The 18,252-nt window shown below is 39.5% G+C and overlaps 1 protein-coding gene across 4 annotated transcripts in view; it reads left to right on the top strand.

Annotated features, from left to right (window-relative positions):
* Positions 1-18,252, top strand: part of PRDM2 (PR/SET domain 2) — a 128,539-nt gene that overhangs the window by 63,141 nt on the left and 47,146 nt on the right. For all 4 annotated transcript variants that reach the window (XM_055137843.1, XM_055137841.1, XM_055137844.1 and 1 more), the window contains one exon: positions 11,791-11,901. In XM_055137843.1, coding sequence (XP_054993818.1) covers positions 11,791-11,901 — 111 coding nt within the window. The remainder of the gene's footprint in view (positions 1-11,790; positions 11,902-18,252) is intronic.

The raw sequence follows: 18,252 nt of genomic DNA, 5'->3' as shown, positions 1-18,252 counted from the left end.
AGTATCTTATTTTAGTTGGGGTCAGCTCTTAACAGCAAAATGTGTGATGTGGGGGTCATAGGGACCTTTCTGGAATTGGAGCAGGTGAAATGAGTTTCTGGCTTGAGAGCGAGATCCTTTCTCCCAGCACTGACCCTGGCCCAGGAGGCACAGCTGTTTCAAATCCCAGCCCTTTGTGAGCCCTTCCTCTTTGTTCCCTGGGGACATTGTGTTATCCCTGCTTTGGCAAGAGATAGACAGGCATCCGTTCCAGAGCAAAACTGGATAATCCTTAGAGATTAGCACTGAGAAATTTAGTGTTTCTAAAAGATTACTTTAAATCTATGGCCATACCACCCTGAACTAGCCAGGTCTCCACTACTTGTGAATAACTTCGGAAAAAGTGGAGACCAATAGCTGCACTCCTGAGGATCCTTCCCTCCTGGGTATAATGGATTGGATGTCTATTTCCATCATGTTATTCGCCCCTTCTGCCTTCCTACTTTTTACTCCTGACCCCTTACTGCTTCCTTCCTTCCCACTTTATGGGCACAGACACTTTTCTAGCTGTATGTATATGTACATATACTCAGATATCTGTGTGCGCATAACAAATTATATCACTGTCACTAAAACTAACCAAATTATATATAGGAATAAAATTGTTATCTAGCCAGATAAAACTTGGGCTCAATTTAAATAGTATTCTGATATAGTTAGTGCATATCAGAATGAAATGTGCTGGGAACCGTCTAGTAAAATTTTTCTTTTTAAATTCTGGGTGGAAATTTGGATCTCAACTCAGATGTAATTTATAAAAAATAAGTAACTTCAGGTGAATATTTTAGTTCTGACTTTGCTTCTTAAATCTAAAAGACAGCTGTGGCAATTTGGGATTTATCAAAGTGAGAAAATTTGTGCTGGGCCATAATAAAACACCAATGCATGCATAAGCCCTCAGAGGTTCAAACTTTTTTTTTTCTTTTTTTGGGTCCCACCCGGCGATGCTCAGAGGTTACTCCTGGCTCTGCACTCAAGAGTCACACCTGGCAGTGCTCAGGGGACCATGTGGGGTGCTGGGAATTGAACCCAGATCAGCCACGTGCAAGGCAAAACGCCCTACCTGCTGTGCTATCGCTCCAGCTCCCTTAAACATTTTTCTTTGGAGCCTTGATGTGCTAGCTTGTGAATTCAGGTAGACACATCGGCTACCAAAAGGAGCCACTGACTAAGATAGTGACTAAAGCAGTAGTCTTAGAAGGAAATGATGAGGTACTGTTACAGTGGTATGAAGAGTCTTAAGTCCCCTATTTCAGGGGCTGGAGAGAAAGTATAGTGGGTAAGGTGGGGTTCAATCTCTGCTACCTCATTTGGCCCCCGAGCACCAACAGGAGTTATCCCTGAACACCACTAGGTATGGCCCTAAAACCAAAAATAAAGTAAAATAAAAGTGCCTTATTTCAGTGTTGAGTCAGGTGATTTTATAGTTTAAAAATTCTCTTGTTTGTTTTATTTTATTTTAAATATTGGGACGACCCCTGCTAATACTCAGATTGGTGGTGCACAGAAACTGCCTGGAAGTATTGCAGAGTGGAATGCAGTGCCTGAGAGCAAATACTGGTCTTAAACTTTGCTAGGCATATGGTTTACCACTTGAGTTATTTCCCCAGACCAAAATTCTTGGTTTTATACATGCATTTCTTAAATCTCTACCAAAATGTCATATATATAAATTCCATTGCCTAATTCCTGCTTTATTAGAAGAAGCAAAATAAATGCTGGCAAAGAATATTCTTCATTGTTATCACAGTTGACCACATTGACAGACCTAGGTTCAGACCTGGGAGGCTTTCAGTATTAGTGTTTAAATTGGTTTTTTAAAATTTAAATAATGATGGGTAAAGTATAGTGAGATAAGAAAAAGAATACCTGGGTATGTAGATGTTCAAAGGATGAGACAGATTTAATTTATTGTTTGAAGTAATGTGAAGCATAGGAGGGAGAATTGATAGCAAAATTCTATAATCATGGTAATTGAATACAATATCTAGTGACTATTTAAAACCACTTATAAACCTCTATAAGGTTTATAAACACTTTGTTGCTGTGTCTCTTGTGGCTTTGGTGTTTCTGGTTTTTTTTATCTGGACACATACTTTGGGGTATACAGATGAGAGCTGAAGATTAAACATTCAGTACTTTTGCTGGCAAGGTAGAAAGGTAAGGCCTTACTAGTTTTGTAATTTCTGTTTAAAATTATCTTTTTTTTCTTCTCTGTGTACCCAAGTGTTCATTTGGAAAAAATAGGAAAATTTCTGTAGGGAACTATCAGTGTAACCATCAATAATCTTGTCACTGGGAGCCACCTGCCAATGTCTTATTTTTTCATTTTACATATACTGTAAATACAGTATTTGAGTATACACTGTAATCTGATACTATTAGTGATGTGGCTTGTCCATTGTTCTTGTGAGCATTTCTGTAAATGGAAAAGGAATGAGAGCCAGAGATAATACAGCAGGTAGGACATTTACCTTTCATGCAGCAGATCTGGGCTTGATCATGGGCACCACATGTAGTCCCCCCCCAGCCTGCCTCGAGTAAGCCCTGAGCATTGCCAGGTTGTGGTTCCCTCCTCCCCTGCAGCCGGAAAAACCACAGAAAACTAATAGTGCTGCAGATGTCTTGTCTCAGATTTCTATCTTGACTTTATATTAATTTCTGAGCATTAAACTTTGTTCCTAATTCATCAGGATATAATATTGTAACGTTTGTCACAGGTTCGGGGGCAGGGGAACCCTTTAGCTGAGAGTAACCAATTCTCTGGGGTGTGGCCGGCCCCTCTTGTTTTAGGGAGTTGCCAAGCACTGCAGCTTACTGCTTCTCTCCCTGTTCCCAGTCCTGGTTTGTTTGGCCACAGGGGACTGTCACCTGAACTAAAAGTAGGTAAGTTTTTTACTTCGCAGGTGCCAGTTCACTTTGAACATGTAAGATTTTCAGATTGTAGATAACATCTTTCCCGGAAAAATACTAAAATTAAAAAAGAAAAAAAACCAAAGCTGAATAAAACAAAAGCCTATGAGAACCCCAGAAATTAAAATAATTATAAACCAAAATAGGTTAGCATCTTAAGTTTGAATTTGCCAGAGTTTACTTATAAAGCCTTTTGCAGTACTGTAATTATCCAATCAGAGCCAATAAATGCCATTTTTTGAGGAACTTAAAACTTCCTTCAAGTGTGATCTTTGCTGTTCTTCTCTGCTTAGCCTGATGCCTAGCAGAGTGTGGGGAGCTGGGAATTCCCAGGGTGGGGGGGGGCAGTAGGGGGGAGCAGCTACACTTATGTACCCCTTGGCTGGGTGCAAGCATTTTAGGAATTTATGCTGTGAACTGTGGCTCTGAAAAATCTAGAACTTTTCCATTGTTTCTGTTGGAAGCCAAACCTAGCGTCCTGATTTAATACAATGAGCAACTTAAAACCAGAGGTTTTATGGTTTATAATTTGCCTCCAGGATTAGATAGCTTCTGATATATTTAACTACAGAAAAAGTCTTAGACTTGTACCCTGGGACTGAACACAATTTTTATTACTGTCTGGTGGAATTCTAAGTTACTATACGTGTAAAGATGTGTAGAAAATGGATAAGACATTACTTCTATCAAAAGCAACTGTCACAATACCTTACTGATTTAAACAGATTAATAGTGGACCTCGGGGGCTTGTTTTCCCTTGTGTCAGAATGACTGGTAATAAAAGGTACTTCTGATCATTCTGTAGATACACAAGATACACTCTACACAAGATATACCAGAATGTAATGGCAGACCTTGGAGAGCCTTTTTTATTGTGGTTTGGAGACACTGGTCTCTCTTTGGGCCTTTGCTCCTCCCTTATTGTTAGTGTCTCTAACGATAACTTCCAAGTCATTATCTTCTTCCATATACATACATAAAACATAAAGGGTATCAAAACACACTGATAATTGCTTGTGGAAAACTTACTTTAAAAAAACTGTTTCTAGTTTCTCTCTTCACATCATATCAGCTGCAAATCCTGAAACCACCACCAAATGTGAAACAGTGAGTGCTCAGGTATCTGTGTCCACTTTCAGAAGGCACATTTTCCGGGTTGTCTTTAGATAATGAGTGCTAGTATTCATTAAAGCCTCTTTTCGCACCTGATCTGTTGGAGATCTTGAGTGTCTGATAGATCATAGTAGATAATAAATCAGATGCGATAAAGTCCCAGTTTTGCTACGAACTCACTGTTAAATTCTACACAATTTGGGTAATGAGCAAAGCTCTAAGGTGTATTTGTGACATTTGAGGTACATACATAGACTATAAGAATTCTTGTTATCAAAATCTTGCTATTCTTTTAACTTTTAATGTAGCTGATTAATTCCTTTGTTCCCTGTCTTCTTTACTTCCTAAAATGTGTTCTCTCACCGATTCCTTTGTTGAAGGATTTCTTTAATCTATATGAAAGTATGGTTATAATCTTCAGATTGCCTGTGAGCAACCCTTTTATTTAGGGACAGGAAGACAAAGGTTTTGCAGAATAGTCATGGAAAGGAGATTCTAGATAGGAAAGTCATAAGGCCAGGAGGAGGAATTATAAAAATGCAAGATCCATCAAAGAGTAAAAGCTGAAATAGAAGCTTGGGTCAAATAATGCCTGAAGAAAGTTTAGATTTTGTAATAATTATGAGGTCAGAGGTAGCCAGAGAAAGAAGAATTGTAGTAGTGTGGGGGGAAGTGAATGCTAGTTGCAAGATGAATGACTGTATGAATGGGACGGGCCTAAAAGCAGCTGACACAGCCCACTATTGGGGCAGTGTGAGGGAGTCAGGAGTGATGCTTTTCTTCATACAATTGTGGAACTATAACTAATGAGGGTCTTGCCTGCCCTACCACCCATGTATCTTTTGTAAGACAATGAGCAGGCAAAGACTTGATTAGACTTGCTTCCGTGAGTATATTCTGATGGTTGTTGATGGCACTTAATAGGTAACATCCCAGTGAGGAATCGTGGACATGTAGACTTATGCTTCTAAACTTCATTGATGTAAATCGCCAAATACAAAGCATGCACCATTGTGATGAACTTTTAGTATAATTCAGGCAAGCTTTTTTTGATTTTTTTGATGCCTGAATACTTTTCTCTCTGTCCCTCTTCTCTTGCATTCCCCCTGCTCCTCCACTCCCCCCTCCCTCTCTTCCTCTTCCTTTGGTCCACACTGGCAAGTCTCAAGGATTATTCCTGGCTCTGTACTCAGAAATTATGCCTTGTGGTGCTTGGTGGACCTTATGGGATGCTGAAGATTGAATCAGGTTGGCCTTCTTAAAGGCAAATGTCCTACCCCTGTACTGTCTATCCAGCCCCTTCCTGAACATTTTTAAGTGAAATATGAGTCTAGAGTTTCCTAGTGTTTGTCTAGTTTATTAGAGTAGGAACAATTTCCAGCCTAAGTTAAATTATTCATGTGATGTTTTGGGCAACTTTGGTTTGCAACTCAGGTTCCAGGCACCAGTGAAATAATTCTAGACATTGTCTTTAAAATGGCAGCTTCTTACGGTTATTGGATTTCTTTGTATGGTAACTGTTATGCTGAAGAGTCCAGCTTTATTGGTAGTATTTAATAGCGAGGTGGGTAGGTCGTTCACCTTGCACGCGGCCGACCAGGGTTCGATTCCTCTGCCCCTCTCGGAGAGCCCAGCAAGCTACCAAGAGTACCCTGCCCGCACAGCAGAGCCTGGCAAGCTACCCGTAGCATATTGACTATGCCAAAAACAGTAACAAGTCTCACAATGGAGACGTTACTGGTGCCCGCTCAAGCAAATCAATGGGCAATGGGATGACAGTGATACAGTGATTTAATGACAAGCCATATTTGCTCAAATTGGAGTTCTGTGCTGTTGACAGATAGTTGTTTCTTAAAAAACTCAGATGGTGGTGGTGCAATAGCACATTTGCTTTGCCTACAGCCCATGGAGATTCAATTTCTGGCAGCACATAAATGGTCCCCTAAGTACTGCTTGGTGTGTGGGGGGCGGGTGCTGAAATGATGGGAGGAAAAAAGTGCATTCCACTTAGTTGTGTTTGCTAGAAATTATCTTTGAAACCAAGTACACTATGCCTTGTGAAAAGTAAAATACTTTTAATTATGCCGTCAGTTTTAAACATAGTAGAAAAAGCAATTTTCAGCTTCAGGTTTTGGTTCTGACTTTATGGCTAATTGATTCATAGGGCAGATGACTTCACTTCTTTAGCCTGTGTATCTTTGTCAGTTGAGGCATAAATTGAGATTTTTATATCAACTCGCAGAATGGTACTTAAGAAATCATTTCTACAACACTTGTGACACAAGCCTGAGTATAGCTTTAGTACTACATTGCTCTTCGTAGAGCAACTAGAAACACAGTTGTTAAAGATGAAGTTTGTGTCTGAGAACTTTCATGCAGTAAATAGCTGCTCTTTGCCTCCTTTCATTGCTTTTATTCATTTGTGTATTTCTTTTATTTGTATACATAGAGTTTTGTTCTGTCCTTATGTCATTGTTTCCATTTCACTTTCCTGTATTTCATTCCTGTATCTTTCTTGTTTAGAACAAGTGGAGTCTGAAGTTGGCAGTAGCCTCTATGTAGGATCCTGCAGGAATCTAATGGTAAGTGCACATGTGTGCTTACCAGGCTCCCAGTGTGCTCTGCCCACCAGCTTCTGGAGTTGCCCCCTGCCACACAGAAGCTAACAAGCCCCCTACCCTTTAATAAGAGTCATTTATGGGTGATTTGGGCTTTTAGAAAAATTTTTTTCTTCATTTAATTTAACATATTCAGAACAGAATTCCAGGCGTCCAGGGGAAATACTGATTTAAGGAAATATAGCAAGTTCTAACACCTGTTATTGAAATATTTGGCTTTGTACCCGACCGCACAAATGCCTAAATTCAGGACATCCAGCCTAATTTTTATTCTGCCATAAATTGATTAATCCTTTGGAGGTACTTATTTTAAATTAAATTAATTTAGTTAATTCAGTTAATAAATAACTGTTACCTTGCAAAGTAGCAGATGGCTTTTATAGCTTCATCTCTAGCCTACAGTTTAAATGGGGAGTAACTCAATTGTAGATGGTTCTGATTAAGATAAAGAAAATCAGAGCAGGATTGTAGTTTAGTGATAGAAATCTTTTGGGGGGCAGGGCTGGGCGGTGGAAGTGGGGAAAGACACACCTGGTGCTGCTCAGGGTTTACTCCTGGCTCTGTGCTCAAAGATCATTCCTGGTGAGGCTTCGAAAACCAGATGGCATTCTAGGGATCGATCCCAGGGCAGCCACATGCAAGACAAGTGCTCTACCCACTAAACTATCACTTCAACCCCAGTGTAGAACTCTGGCTTGAAGCTCTGAGTTGGGTCTCAGGCACTGCAGAGAATGTTTTTAAAAGACTGAAGAAAATCATAGATAATCTCAGTTCCATCAAAAAATGTATATTCATGATTACTCTTCACCATAGGTAAAGTTAGTTGTTTCATTCCTTTGTTTTTAGAATTGGTTTATTTTGTTCAGATGCTTCAAAAAATTAAGTATTTCAACTGCAGAAACCTAGCTTTGCCCATGCTATATTGGTTTCTTCACACAGTGTCTTAACTTAGGGACTTGGATACCACTTTCTGTGAAATTTGATCTTGTTTGGAGACTTGTATTTTATCACAGCTAGAGGGAGGGGGGGATGGGTACTGCTGGCACCTATTGGGTGGGAATCAGGAATTCTGCTCAACATCCTGCAGCCTGGAACAGAGGTCTGGCTGGCCATGAATGTATATTTTTGCTGTGATGAGCATCCATCCAGTTGCCTATTGAAACCTGTGGCAGTCATTCTTGTTAACACTTTTGAGTAGGATATAAATGTCCCAACCCTGGTAACTTCTTGGAAATTAAGATTTCCTGATGATGTTTTGTAAGGAGGGTTCCTGGGGCTGGAACAAGAGGGTTGAAGAAATAAATCCTACTGATTAGGTTTGCAGAGGCCAAAGGTAGACGTTAATTTTTAGTATCAGCTGGGTGTCCCAATATTTATTTACTTTATATGTATATATGTATTTGTATAATTATATTTTTTATTGTGAGGTATAAAATATTTTAAAATATCACTTCACATTTAGGTACCTTTTTGGAGGCGTGAGAGTGGAAGAGAAGGTTGGTTCCTGGGCATTGCTTAGGAGATCATTTAGCAATTCTTGGCCTGCTGGGCCGGTTGTTCAGTACAAGAGCCATGTGGTGCTAGGCTCATAGTTGTGCTGGGGACCCCTCCTCTGGGGCAGCTCTCAAGGAACCATGTAGTGCCAGGAATTAAAGCTATATTAGGGCATGCAAGTCATATGCCCTAACTGCCATACCAGCTCCTGGCCCTAGAGATTTATGTGATTCCTTTTAACTGCATAGTAATAATATTATTAAAATTATCTTTTATTGTTGTACATCTAGAGATTTTATTCTATTTATATATAGGTCTATTTGCTAGTTTATTTTTTTTTCATTTGTATGATTTGCTAACTAGCTTTGAATGATGCTTTAATAATACTTGAGGGTGAAAGTCGCCAAGCTGCCAAATCATTCCAGGTGGATAGACCTTTGGGCTGTGATATGAGGTCTTCTCATAATGGGGGTGGGCAGATTCCCCTCTCTTCCAGAGGCCTGCAGCCTATATAGCCAAACTCCTGACATATAAATGGAGCAGCTCCACAGCTCCTGGAACCTGCAGCAGTGTATGTAGCCACCCGACATCTCCGTATTTCACAGTAGTCATAGCCTGGTAGGAGCACAGCAGATTTGATGGGAAAGTTGCATAGGAAACCACCAAGCTCAGTGAGCAAAACAGTAGTATAAAAGTCTCAGTCAGCATCAATCAGCTCAGTAAATCCTTAGACAGTGACTTCAGTAATACCACTGTGCAATACAATAATTACCACAAATTAATTTTTATTGATCTATTTTTCTGATACTTCCATTTACCATCTTGCTGTAACATAATATGAAATAAATTTGTGCTTGCTAAGGGGACAGGCTTGGGTGGTGGGTAGGAAACTAGGGACATAGGTGGAGGCAAGTTCATACCTGTGATGAGATTGGTGTTGGAACATTGAATGCCTGCAGCTGTATTACAAATAACCTTGTAACTCATGCTGTTAAATTAATATTTTCAAATAAAAACCATTTAAAGAAAAAATGCTTGGGGGTTATAGAAAATATTTGGGTTGCTTGTACAAATGATTGTATTGTAAGAAATTGACTTCTTTTAATTTAGAATGTGACTGTAAAAAACATGTATGAATTTTTATATAAGAAAAGTGTAGGTTTACTCTATATATTTATTTAATAACCTGTACCAATTAGAAATTAAGAGTAAGAAAGTTTCATTTTTTTTGGTCATTTTGGGTGCTACTGGTGTTTTATGTCAATTTTGTGGTCTTGATCTAGGAAAGCATTTTACTGGGTATAATTTTTGAGTTAAGTGTCTGAAGGAACACCAGAAATCCTTTCCCTGAATTTTGGCAAGACATCAACTTGCAGCAGTAGAGCAGTTGTGTCAGTAGCTAAGATAAAGACTGACTATGCACATAGGGACAAGCATATGTGCTAAAAGGATATGATAATAAGAAAAATGGTTGATGGGGCTGAAGACCTAGTACAGTATATAGGGCCCTTGTCTGGCATGCAGTCCACTCAGGTTCAATCCTAGACACCATATGGTCCTTCCAAGCCCCACTAGTAGTGACCTTGGAGCACAGAGCCAGAAATAATAAGCCCTGAGAAGTGCCTGGGTGTACCCCCCTCCCCCAGAGAGCACAATGCACTGGGAGTGGGGGGCCAAAGGGGCAGGGGAGGAGAAGAGGAGGAGATAGAATCAGGAATGCACAACTGGATTACTCCAGTGCCTTTGTCATCCTCAGAATTAAGATAAGGGCTGTTAAATTGACCAAGTAGATGGAATTAAGAGATTTTTTTCTTTATGTGTCAAATGGTATATTTATATTCTTGCTCTCTAGAGGATTGGTTTATTGGCTTTCCACCTGGATTTGTGAAAATCCATATCCATGCTCTTTTCCCACCAAAATATGGTTCTAATAAGTGCTTGTTTGTCTTTTAAGTTCCATTATAACTGCCGTCAGAAGCAGATGACTGAGGGAAGTTCTAAATAGTTGAAAAGAGCTGTGTTTTTTTCACATGCTGAAGAAATAGGGGTTTAAGGTGGTATTTTGAAATTTGCTCCTTAATAACAAATGGTTTAAGTTCTTTATACTTTTTTAAATTGATGTTCCTATTTCTAATTATTATGACCTTTTGTTGTTGTTTTGTTTCTGGGCCACACCCAGTGGTCCCCAGGACTTATTCCTGACTCTGCACTCAGGGATCACTCCTGGTGGTCTGGGGAACCACACAGGGTGCTGAGAATCAAACCTGGGTGAGACGCATGGAGGGCAAGTGCCCTGCTAATTGTACTATTCTCTCTGGCTTTATTATGCCTTTAAAAATGATATTTAGTGCATCTGACTTCATCTGTTGTTTATATTATAATTAATGCTCTTCTGCAATAGTAGCTCCTGTTATGGAGGAAAAAAGCAGATCAGCTCCTGGAGATTCTGGGACTTGGGGTGGGAGAGCATTGCAGAAAAATAAGACATTGTTTTGGGAAAATGAGCAGGAACTATTCTGAAGTTGTAAACTGGGAACAAGAAATTTTGCGTTTTAAAAATGTAAAGGAAAGGCCACAAATTCTGGTTAAACCCCAAAGAGATGGAGCTTTTTAACCTTTAGTATTAATGAGTCTATAAAGAATTGAATATTTTGGTGACATCTGTGACTTGTTCCATTTGGTCAGATATGTTTTGCATTTTAATCTTCTGAACAGTGGTTTTCACTCGGAATGCCTAAGTTATCCTGAATTCCATCCTTTGAATTGTTAATGGAATACTGAATTGTACTAGACCTAAAGCAGTCCTTCCAGACCTTGAATACCATATCTGTGGGTAGTGAATTATTCATAATTACTCTGCACTTACTGTTTGACATGGTACATTTGTATTTCTTACAGTTTCACCTGAAGCTCTTTATTGTTGTACTTTGACAATTCTGGTTAATCAATAATTGTACCTTTTTTTTTTAACATTGACAATTCTGGATAATCGATAATTGTACCTTTTTTTCCTTTTTTCTTTTTTTCCCCTTTGTTTTTTGGGCCACACCTGGTGATCCTCATGGTTTAGTTCTGGCTCTGAGTTCAGGGATCATTCCTGGTTGGCTCAGAGGACCATCTGAGGTGCTGGGGATTGAATCCAGGTCAACCGCCTGCACTGTCTCTCTAGCCCCCAGTAATCATAAATAAGCGCCTTATATCATACTTATTTTTTCCCCTCACGTGCTTACAGATAGCCAGTCTTGTGCCATTACCTACTATGTGGTATTGAAACTTGGTTCTAATGTTTTGATTCTACTTTAATATTACTAGCTTTTCTAGAGAATAATGTTTATTAATTTGATAGCTGTTACAGGTATGAAGAGGAACCAGGGCCCAAAATTTATTGAAATGTTTGTGGGGGGTGGTTTTTCTCACAAAAAGTATATGTATTCATCATTCTTTTTTTTTTTTTTTTTTTTCAGGAATCTGAAGTGATTACTACCTACATTTGGGGGTTATTTTGTTTTGGACTAGTAATTATTTCCTTCAAGAGTGTAGTATCATGATAAGCATTTGAGTGAATAAATTCATAAATGAATGCCTTAATCAATAAATGTATCTTGTGTTTCAGGGAAGAGAAAATCCCAGGAAAACAAAAACAAAGTAAACAAGACGGAAGACATAGAGCTGAAGACAAGTGAGCCATATTCTACCTCTGCGAATATGAGAGATTCTGCAGAAGGTGAGCTTGAAGGTTGAACTTGTGTGAGTTGGGTATGTGGCATCAATCTAACTTTGTGTCTCCTTGGATTGCCTATAAGTGAATCATCCAAGAACTGTAAAAAATTCAATAAGTAAAAGCAAAATGCTGCCTAAATTTAATACAGTCACAATGCCTTCCATATTCCATCTCCCCTTCAAAAAATATCAGAGATCTTTCTTGTTTAAAATGAGATTACTTCCTAGTCAAAACAAAGTTAAACACACTGTATAATTGTGTTTATAAATAATTTATCAAGTACAAAACCACCAAAGTCTGGCAGGCTATAATAAGGTTTCTGGGGTGCTCTACTGTAAGTTTATCACTGAACTTTGGATATCACCTCTGTACATTGGCATGGGATGTGTATTTTTGCACTTGAAAGTTTTATTAGAAATTTTCCTTCTTTGATTTTTATATAGCAATCTGATGAAAGAGGTTTCCGATTTTTTTCATTGTTTAAATTTTAGTTCCTGAGTTCCCTGTTCCCACAGAATTTTCTGTTTTATTGTCCCTTTCAATGATTCATAGGCTAGGCCCTTCCTAGAAGAATTCACAGAGAAAAATGTATTTAATGTCAATTAGGGAGGCAAATTGCTCCATTTTCACTGTCGCTGAGACACCCTATTGACACTTTAGCTATTAGAAATAAAAGAGGTGTGTCTTAATTTGCTAGTGTGACAAGTTTCCATAGAGTCTAAAGCTTCCTCATGAGCATGGTCACCCAAGTATGCAGATTTCAAAATCAAGACTAGTGATTTTTTCAGGGCAACAAATTGTTAAGTAAAAAAATGTTACTTTAGATGTTTTTAAGCCACTTTAATAGCACTGTTTGTGCTGATAGTGTTACAGATTTCTGTGGCATTTTATAGAAGAATACATTTCCCTGAACCTTTCAAAGCATAAATTCTGTCTGCTGAATTTTCTGAAGACATTTGAAAAACAACAAAAATGCTTAAGAACCTCACTTTAGTAACAGAATTAAAAGGAAGAATCCATAGTCTTTTTTTGTCAGTTATTCAGCAGTTTGATTTTTTTTTCCTGATAAAAGATCAAGTTTCGGGGGGGGGGGGCGGCAATAATATCAAATATTTTCCTGTATTAGATGTGACAGCTTTTCCAAGTGCTATTGGTTTTGTGTAATGGCATTGTCAGCATCTCCTGGGTGTTCTGTATTTTCCTAAATAAGAGGTTTGATAAGCTAAGCAAACGAGCCTGTTTTTTTGCTGCAAGCAAAAAAAAACAGCTACAAGCTCCTCCTTGCAGCTTTAAACCTCCCATTAGGTTGAAAACTCATCAAGTACTAGATAGATAACATTTTTATGTGGACCTTACTAGTTAAATGTGGTACATGTTTTGGTTCAAATTACTTTTGATAAAGAGTGTTTTCCCTTTTTAAGATAGTTTTTATTAAAACGTGTTTAGAAGGATATGAGAGAAGACAAAGAGGGAAAATGTGTTCAAGCGAGAACGTGAGCTTCTCGAGATGAAGTAGGCAAGGAGAAAAACAGAGGGAGAAGCCAGCGAGATACCTCATCAGGAGGGAATACTGCTTGAAATGAAAGCCATTTTGGACAGTTTTATATCTGGAATTTCTTACCAGTCACAGAAATTTGTGTTGTTTTGGGGACCATACCTGGTGGTGTTCAGGTACCAGTCCTGGCTATATGTGGTGCTGTGATTCAAACCCGTGCTGAAGCCACATGGTTGGCTAGTACCCTGTCTTTGTACTCTCTCTCCACCCCACAAAGAGGAATGAGTCCATTAACGGTAGTGTTCACTAATGGTAGTTACATATTTTGTTCTAAATTGAATCTATAGAGAACTTTAGAGATTTTTTTCTCTTTTATACTCTGCTTTCTCTCTCTTTTTTTTTTAAGTAGCAACATGCTGGGTCTTTATTGAAAATATATTTGAAATACATTTTTATCATCTGTGATTGTTTTCCCAGTTTATAGAAACCTGATGAAATTTGTAAAATTTGTACAGAGTAGGATAAGGCTAGTTTTAGTTACAGACAGAAAAATCTCATTTCTAATAAAGGTAACAAATAGATAAAAATTAAAGCCAATAGTTGTAGGAGGGCTAAGAGTGAACACGTGAACTTGAAGTAATACCCTATGTTTGGAAAACTTGGAGAGTGATCTTGGTTAGCCATACCCTGTTACCAGTCATGGACCTCTCTATGTCACTCTGGCCACTTTCTCTTGCCTCTTCCTCTTTCTTTCCATGTCCATCTCAGTGTATACAGCCAGCATGTGCCCTGCTTCAGTATTAGTCATCTTCCTCCTGTAATGTTCCCCTTGTGGGCCCTTCATACTGCAACCAAATGTCCATGTGGTCCTCCACTTGAGAATACCTTAATTCTAGTTGCTTCAGCTAAGTCTAAGCTATACATAATGTGCTTCATGTCTTGATTTTCTTGACTTCCTTTGTTTTCTGTCTTGCCTGATAAAGCCAGGTTTTATGAGATCTTCCTCTTATGTGTTTCCTGGCAACATTTACTTCCACAAACATAGCTACTAAATAATTATAGTATTGTTGCCTTTATTTTTTATGTTGTGTCTGTTAGAGTGAAGCTCTGTGAGGTTAAGGATCTTGAAGTCCTCTTTATTTAGTCCTGGCATGTAGTTAATAATTGTTAGTGAGTAGAGCCATTTAATAGCACGAAGTCCGAGTTGCTCTGCCTCCTCTGTGAGTCTTTCCTGACTCCTGGTGTCTACTGTAAAAGGACCCTCATTCATCAGAAACTCTGTTAGAGACAAAAGCATTGAATAAAAGTTTTGTCACTGCTCCTGTCTTAGACATCCTGCTTTCCAGCCTCTTTCTCTACTTTCCTTTATAGCAGTGCTTGAAAGAGTTCATGGTCCCCCTGTGTCTTCCTCCTCCCATTCTCTTATGAACAACATTAGTTATGTTTGTCCTTTTACTATCACTAGACCTCCACCTTGGTTAACTGAGTTTATATATCAGTCCTCATCTTGTCTACCCACCAGCAATTTTGAACGTGGCTGACATTTTGCTTTGCTTAATCTGAGGATTGCCACTCTGTTGGCTGTACTCTGTTGTTATTCTCCCTCTCAGCACTGACTTCCATCTGTTCTCTCTCTTTTGACTCTTTCTCTAGGAAACTTCGGTCAGTCTTAGATTCCAAGTGCCATTTTAAGTCTAAGAACTCAAGTATTTTTTGCCCTTTTCTCATAAACAGTTCTTTTAAAAAAAATTTTTTTTATTAGTGAAGCACCATGGGGGTACCATTACAGACTTACAAACTTGCGTGCTTGCGTTTCAGTCATATAATGATCAAGTGCCCATCCCTCCACCAGTGCCCATTTTCCACCACCAATGGTCCCTGCATCCTCCCACCACCCCCATCCCATTACCCCACCCCCCCAACCCACCCCAACATTCCATTTTGTTCTCTCTCTCCTTTTGGATGTTGTGGTTTGCAGTAGAGGTATTAAGTGGCCATCATGTTTGGTCTATAGTCTACTTTCAGCCCGCCTCTCCCATCCCAAGCGGGCCCTCCTAGCACCCTTTACTTGGTGGTCCCTTTTCTATCTGAGCTGCCTTTTCCCCTCAGCATGCGAGGCTGGCTTCTAAGCTGTGGAGTAATCCTCCTGGTACTTATCTCTGTTGTTCTTGGGTGTTAGTCTCTCATTCTGTTACTTTACATTCCACAAATGACTGCAATCTTTCTGTGTCTCTCCCTCTCTGATTCATTTCAATTAACATGATACTTTCCATGCTGCTTGCTCCACCTGTATGCAAATTTCATGACTTCATTTTTTCTAACAGCTGGATAGTATTCAATTGTGTAGATGTACCAAAGTTTCTTTAACTGGTCATCTGTTTGGCACTTGGGTTTTTTCCAGATTCTGTCTATTGTAAACAGTGCTGCAATGAACATGTAAGTGCAGTTGTCATTTCTACTATACTTTTTTGCATTTCCAGGATATATTCCCAGAAGTGGTATTGCTGGGTCAAATGGGAGCTCTATTTCTAATTTTTTGAGAAGCATCCATACTATTTTCCAAAAGGGCTGAGCCATTCGACATTCTCACCAGCAGTCTTTGTGTGGTTGACTTTTATTTTCAGTGCATCGTGGTCTGCAAAGGTAGTTGGTACAATTTCTGTCTTCCTGATTCTATTGAGGTATGTTTTGTGACCCAGCACATCGTCTGTTTTGGAAAATGTTCCGTGTGCACTGGGAAAAAAATGTGTATTCTTTCTTTTTGGTATGCAAAACCTTGTATAGATCTATTAGCCCTCACTCTTCTATCTCTTCCTTCAGAGTCAGTGTTTCCTTGCTGAGTTTTAATCTTGTAGATCTATCTAGAGGTGATAGGGCAGTGTTGAAGTCTCCAACTACTGTTGTGTCGTTAGCAGTGTCCTTGTTAAAATCTTTTAGCAGTTTTAAGTATTTAGCTGGTCCCTCGTTAGGTACATACACATTTAGGAGTGTGATTTCTTCCTGCTGTACATATCCCTTGACTAGTAAAAATTGGCCTTCACTGTCCATTCTAATCTTTTTCAACCTGAAATTTATGATGTCGGATACTAGTATGGCCACCCCAGCTTTTTGGAGGTAGTTGTTTGCTTGCAGGATTGTTTCTCTCCTTTGACTTTGAGTCTGTGTTTGCTCTGACTGTTCAGATATGTTTCTTGTAGGCAGCAGAATATTGGGTTTAGTTTCCAAATCCATTTAGCCACTCTGTGTCTCTTAATTGGTGCATTTAGGCCAGCGACATTGGAGATTATTGTCATGGGTTTTGTGCCATCTTTCTCTAGGGGTTTGTTGTGCTTGTAGGGGAGTTTTTTTTGTCTTACAATAGCCCCTTTCATCCTTTTAAGTTTTGTTTTGAGTCTATGAAGTTCCTGAGCTGTTGTTTATCCATGAAATAGTGAATCGTTCCTTCAAGTTTGAGTGAGTTTAGCCAGATAAAGTATTCTTGGTGAGGCATTCGTTTCATTGGTTTTTCACTATATCCCCCCATTGTCTTCGGGCTTGGAGAGTTTCCTCTGATAGGTCTGCTGTAAATCTAAGGGGTGCTCCTTTGTACGTGATCTCCTTCTTTGACCTTGCTGCTTGCAGTATTGTGTCTTTATCTGTGGCACCCATTATTCTGACTATAATTTATCTTGGAGTCTTTTTACTAGGGTCTCTTTAGCTGGCACTCTTCGTGCTCCGTGGATCTGGATGCCTGCCTTCTCCAGCTCTGGGAACTTCTCAGCAATGATATTTTAACTGTGACTTTCTCATTGGGGTTGTCTTCTTGTCTTTCTGGTACTCCGATGATTCTAGTGTTATTCCTTTTGAAATCATCCCCTAGGTCTCTGATTCGCCTAATAGCTATTTTGAGGTGTTTTCCCATTGCTTGTTGTTGCCTGTAAGCTTCCTGCAGCTCAGCTTCAAGCTCACTGATTCTGTCTTTGGCTGTGGCCATTCTACTATTGAGGGCACCCACTCAGTTTTTTATTTCATCTACAGAATACTTAATTTGTGACACTTCATTTTGTAGCTTTTTTATTTCTGCTCTCATTTTTTTTCTGTACTTTCTAGGCTGTCCGTTCCTTTGTTTCTTTCATGCCCTCCTTTAATTTCCTGAATGTCTGTTGAGCCATTTCTTTGAGTTCATTGAACATCTTCAATATTTCATCTCTGAATTCTTTATCGGAGAGATCATATCTGTGGGTAATGCTTGTTGAGGTGCCTGGACCCTTATCATCATCTTCTCCTTGTGATAAAGATTTTTGTTGTTTCTTCATGTTTTTGTAGTAGTGTGGTGGTGGAACCTTCCAGTTCACTATTAGTATTGCTCTCTTCCTCTCAGGTGCTCCTCAGCAGCTTAGGTGAGGTCTCTAGTGAAGCTTCGAGGAATGTGTTTTTTTGTATTGGACTTGTAGAGCTTCTAGTGACGCCAGTATTATGGTGCAATTGGAATACGCTACTGGACTACTGTCCTAATGTGTTTGAGATGGCCAGGATAATCTCCATAGAATTAGGTAATGGAAATGAAGATGTGATTTCTGAGTTCTAGGAAAGGGGAAAATAATGGGAGGTCGTTCCCCCCCCACTTCTGTAGAGGCCACGCCCACTACGCCATGTGGTTGGGGTGCCAGGTTGGGGGTAGGGCAGATACCTGGGAGATGGAGAAAACTGGGAGCAGCAATGGAGGGTGGCTCAGGGGTGGATGGGATGGTACTCTGGGAGGTGGGGTGGCTCAGGGTTTGAGGAGATGCCTGAGGCACAGGCTCAAGAGGACGGGTGGGGGCAGGGGGTGGAGGAGTGGGGGAGTGGTGTCCCGGTCAGATTACTGACCTGGGAGAGGG

Source organism: Sorex araneus, chromosome 5 (assembly GCF_027595985.1).
Source record: "Sorex araneus isolate mSorAra2 chromosome 5, mSorAra2.pri, whole genome shotgun sequence".
In the NCBI taxonomy this organism is placed as follows: Eukaryota; Metazoa; Chordata; class Mammalia; order Eulipotyphla; family Soricidae; genus Sorex; species Sorex araneus.
This window is presented reverse-complemented; position numbering and strand designations above follow the sequence as displayed.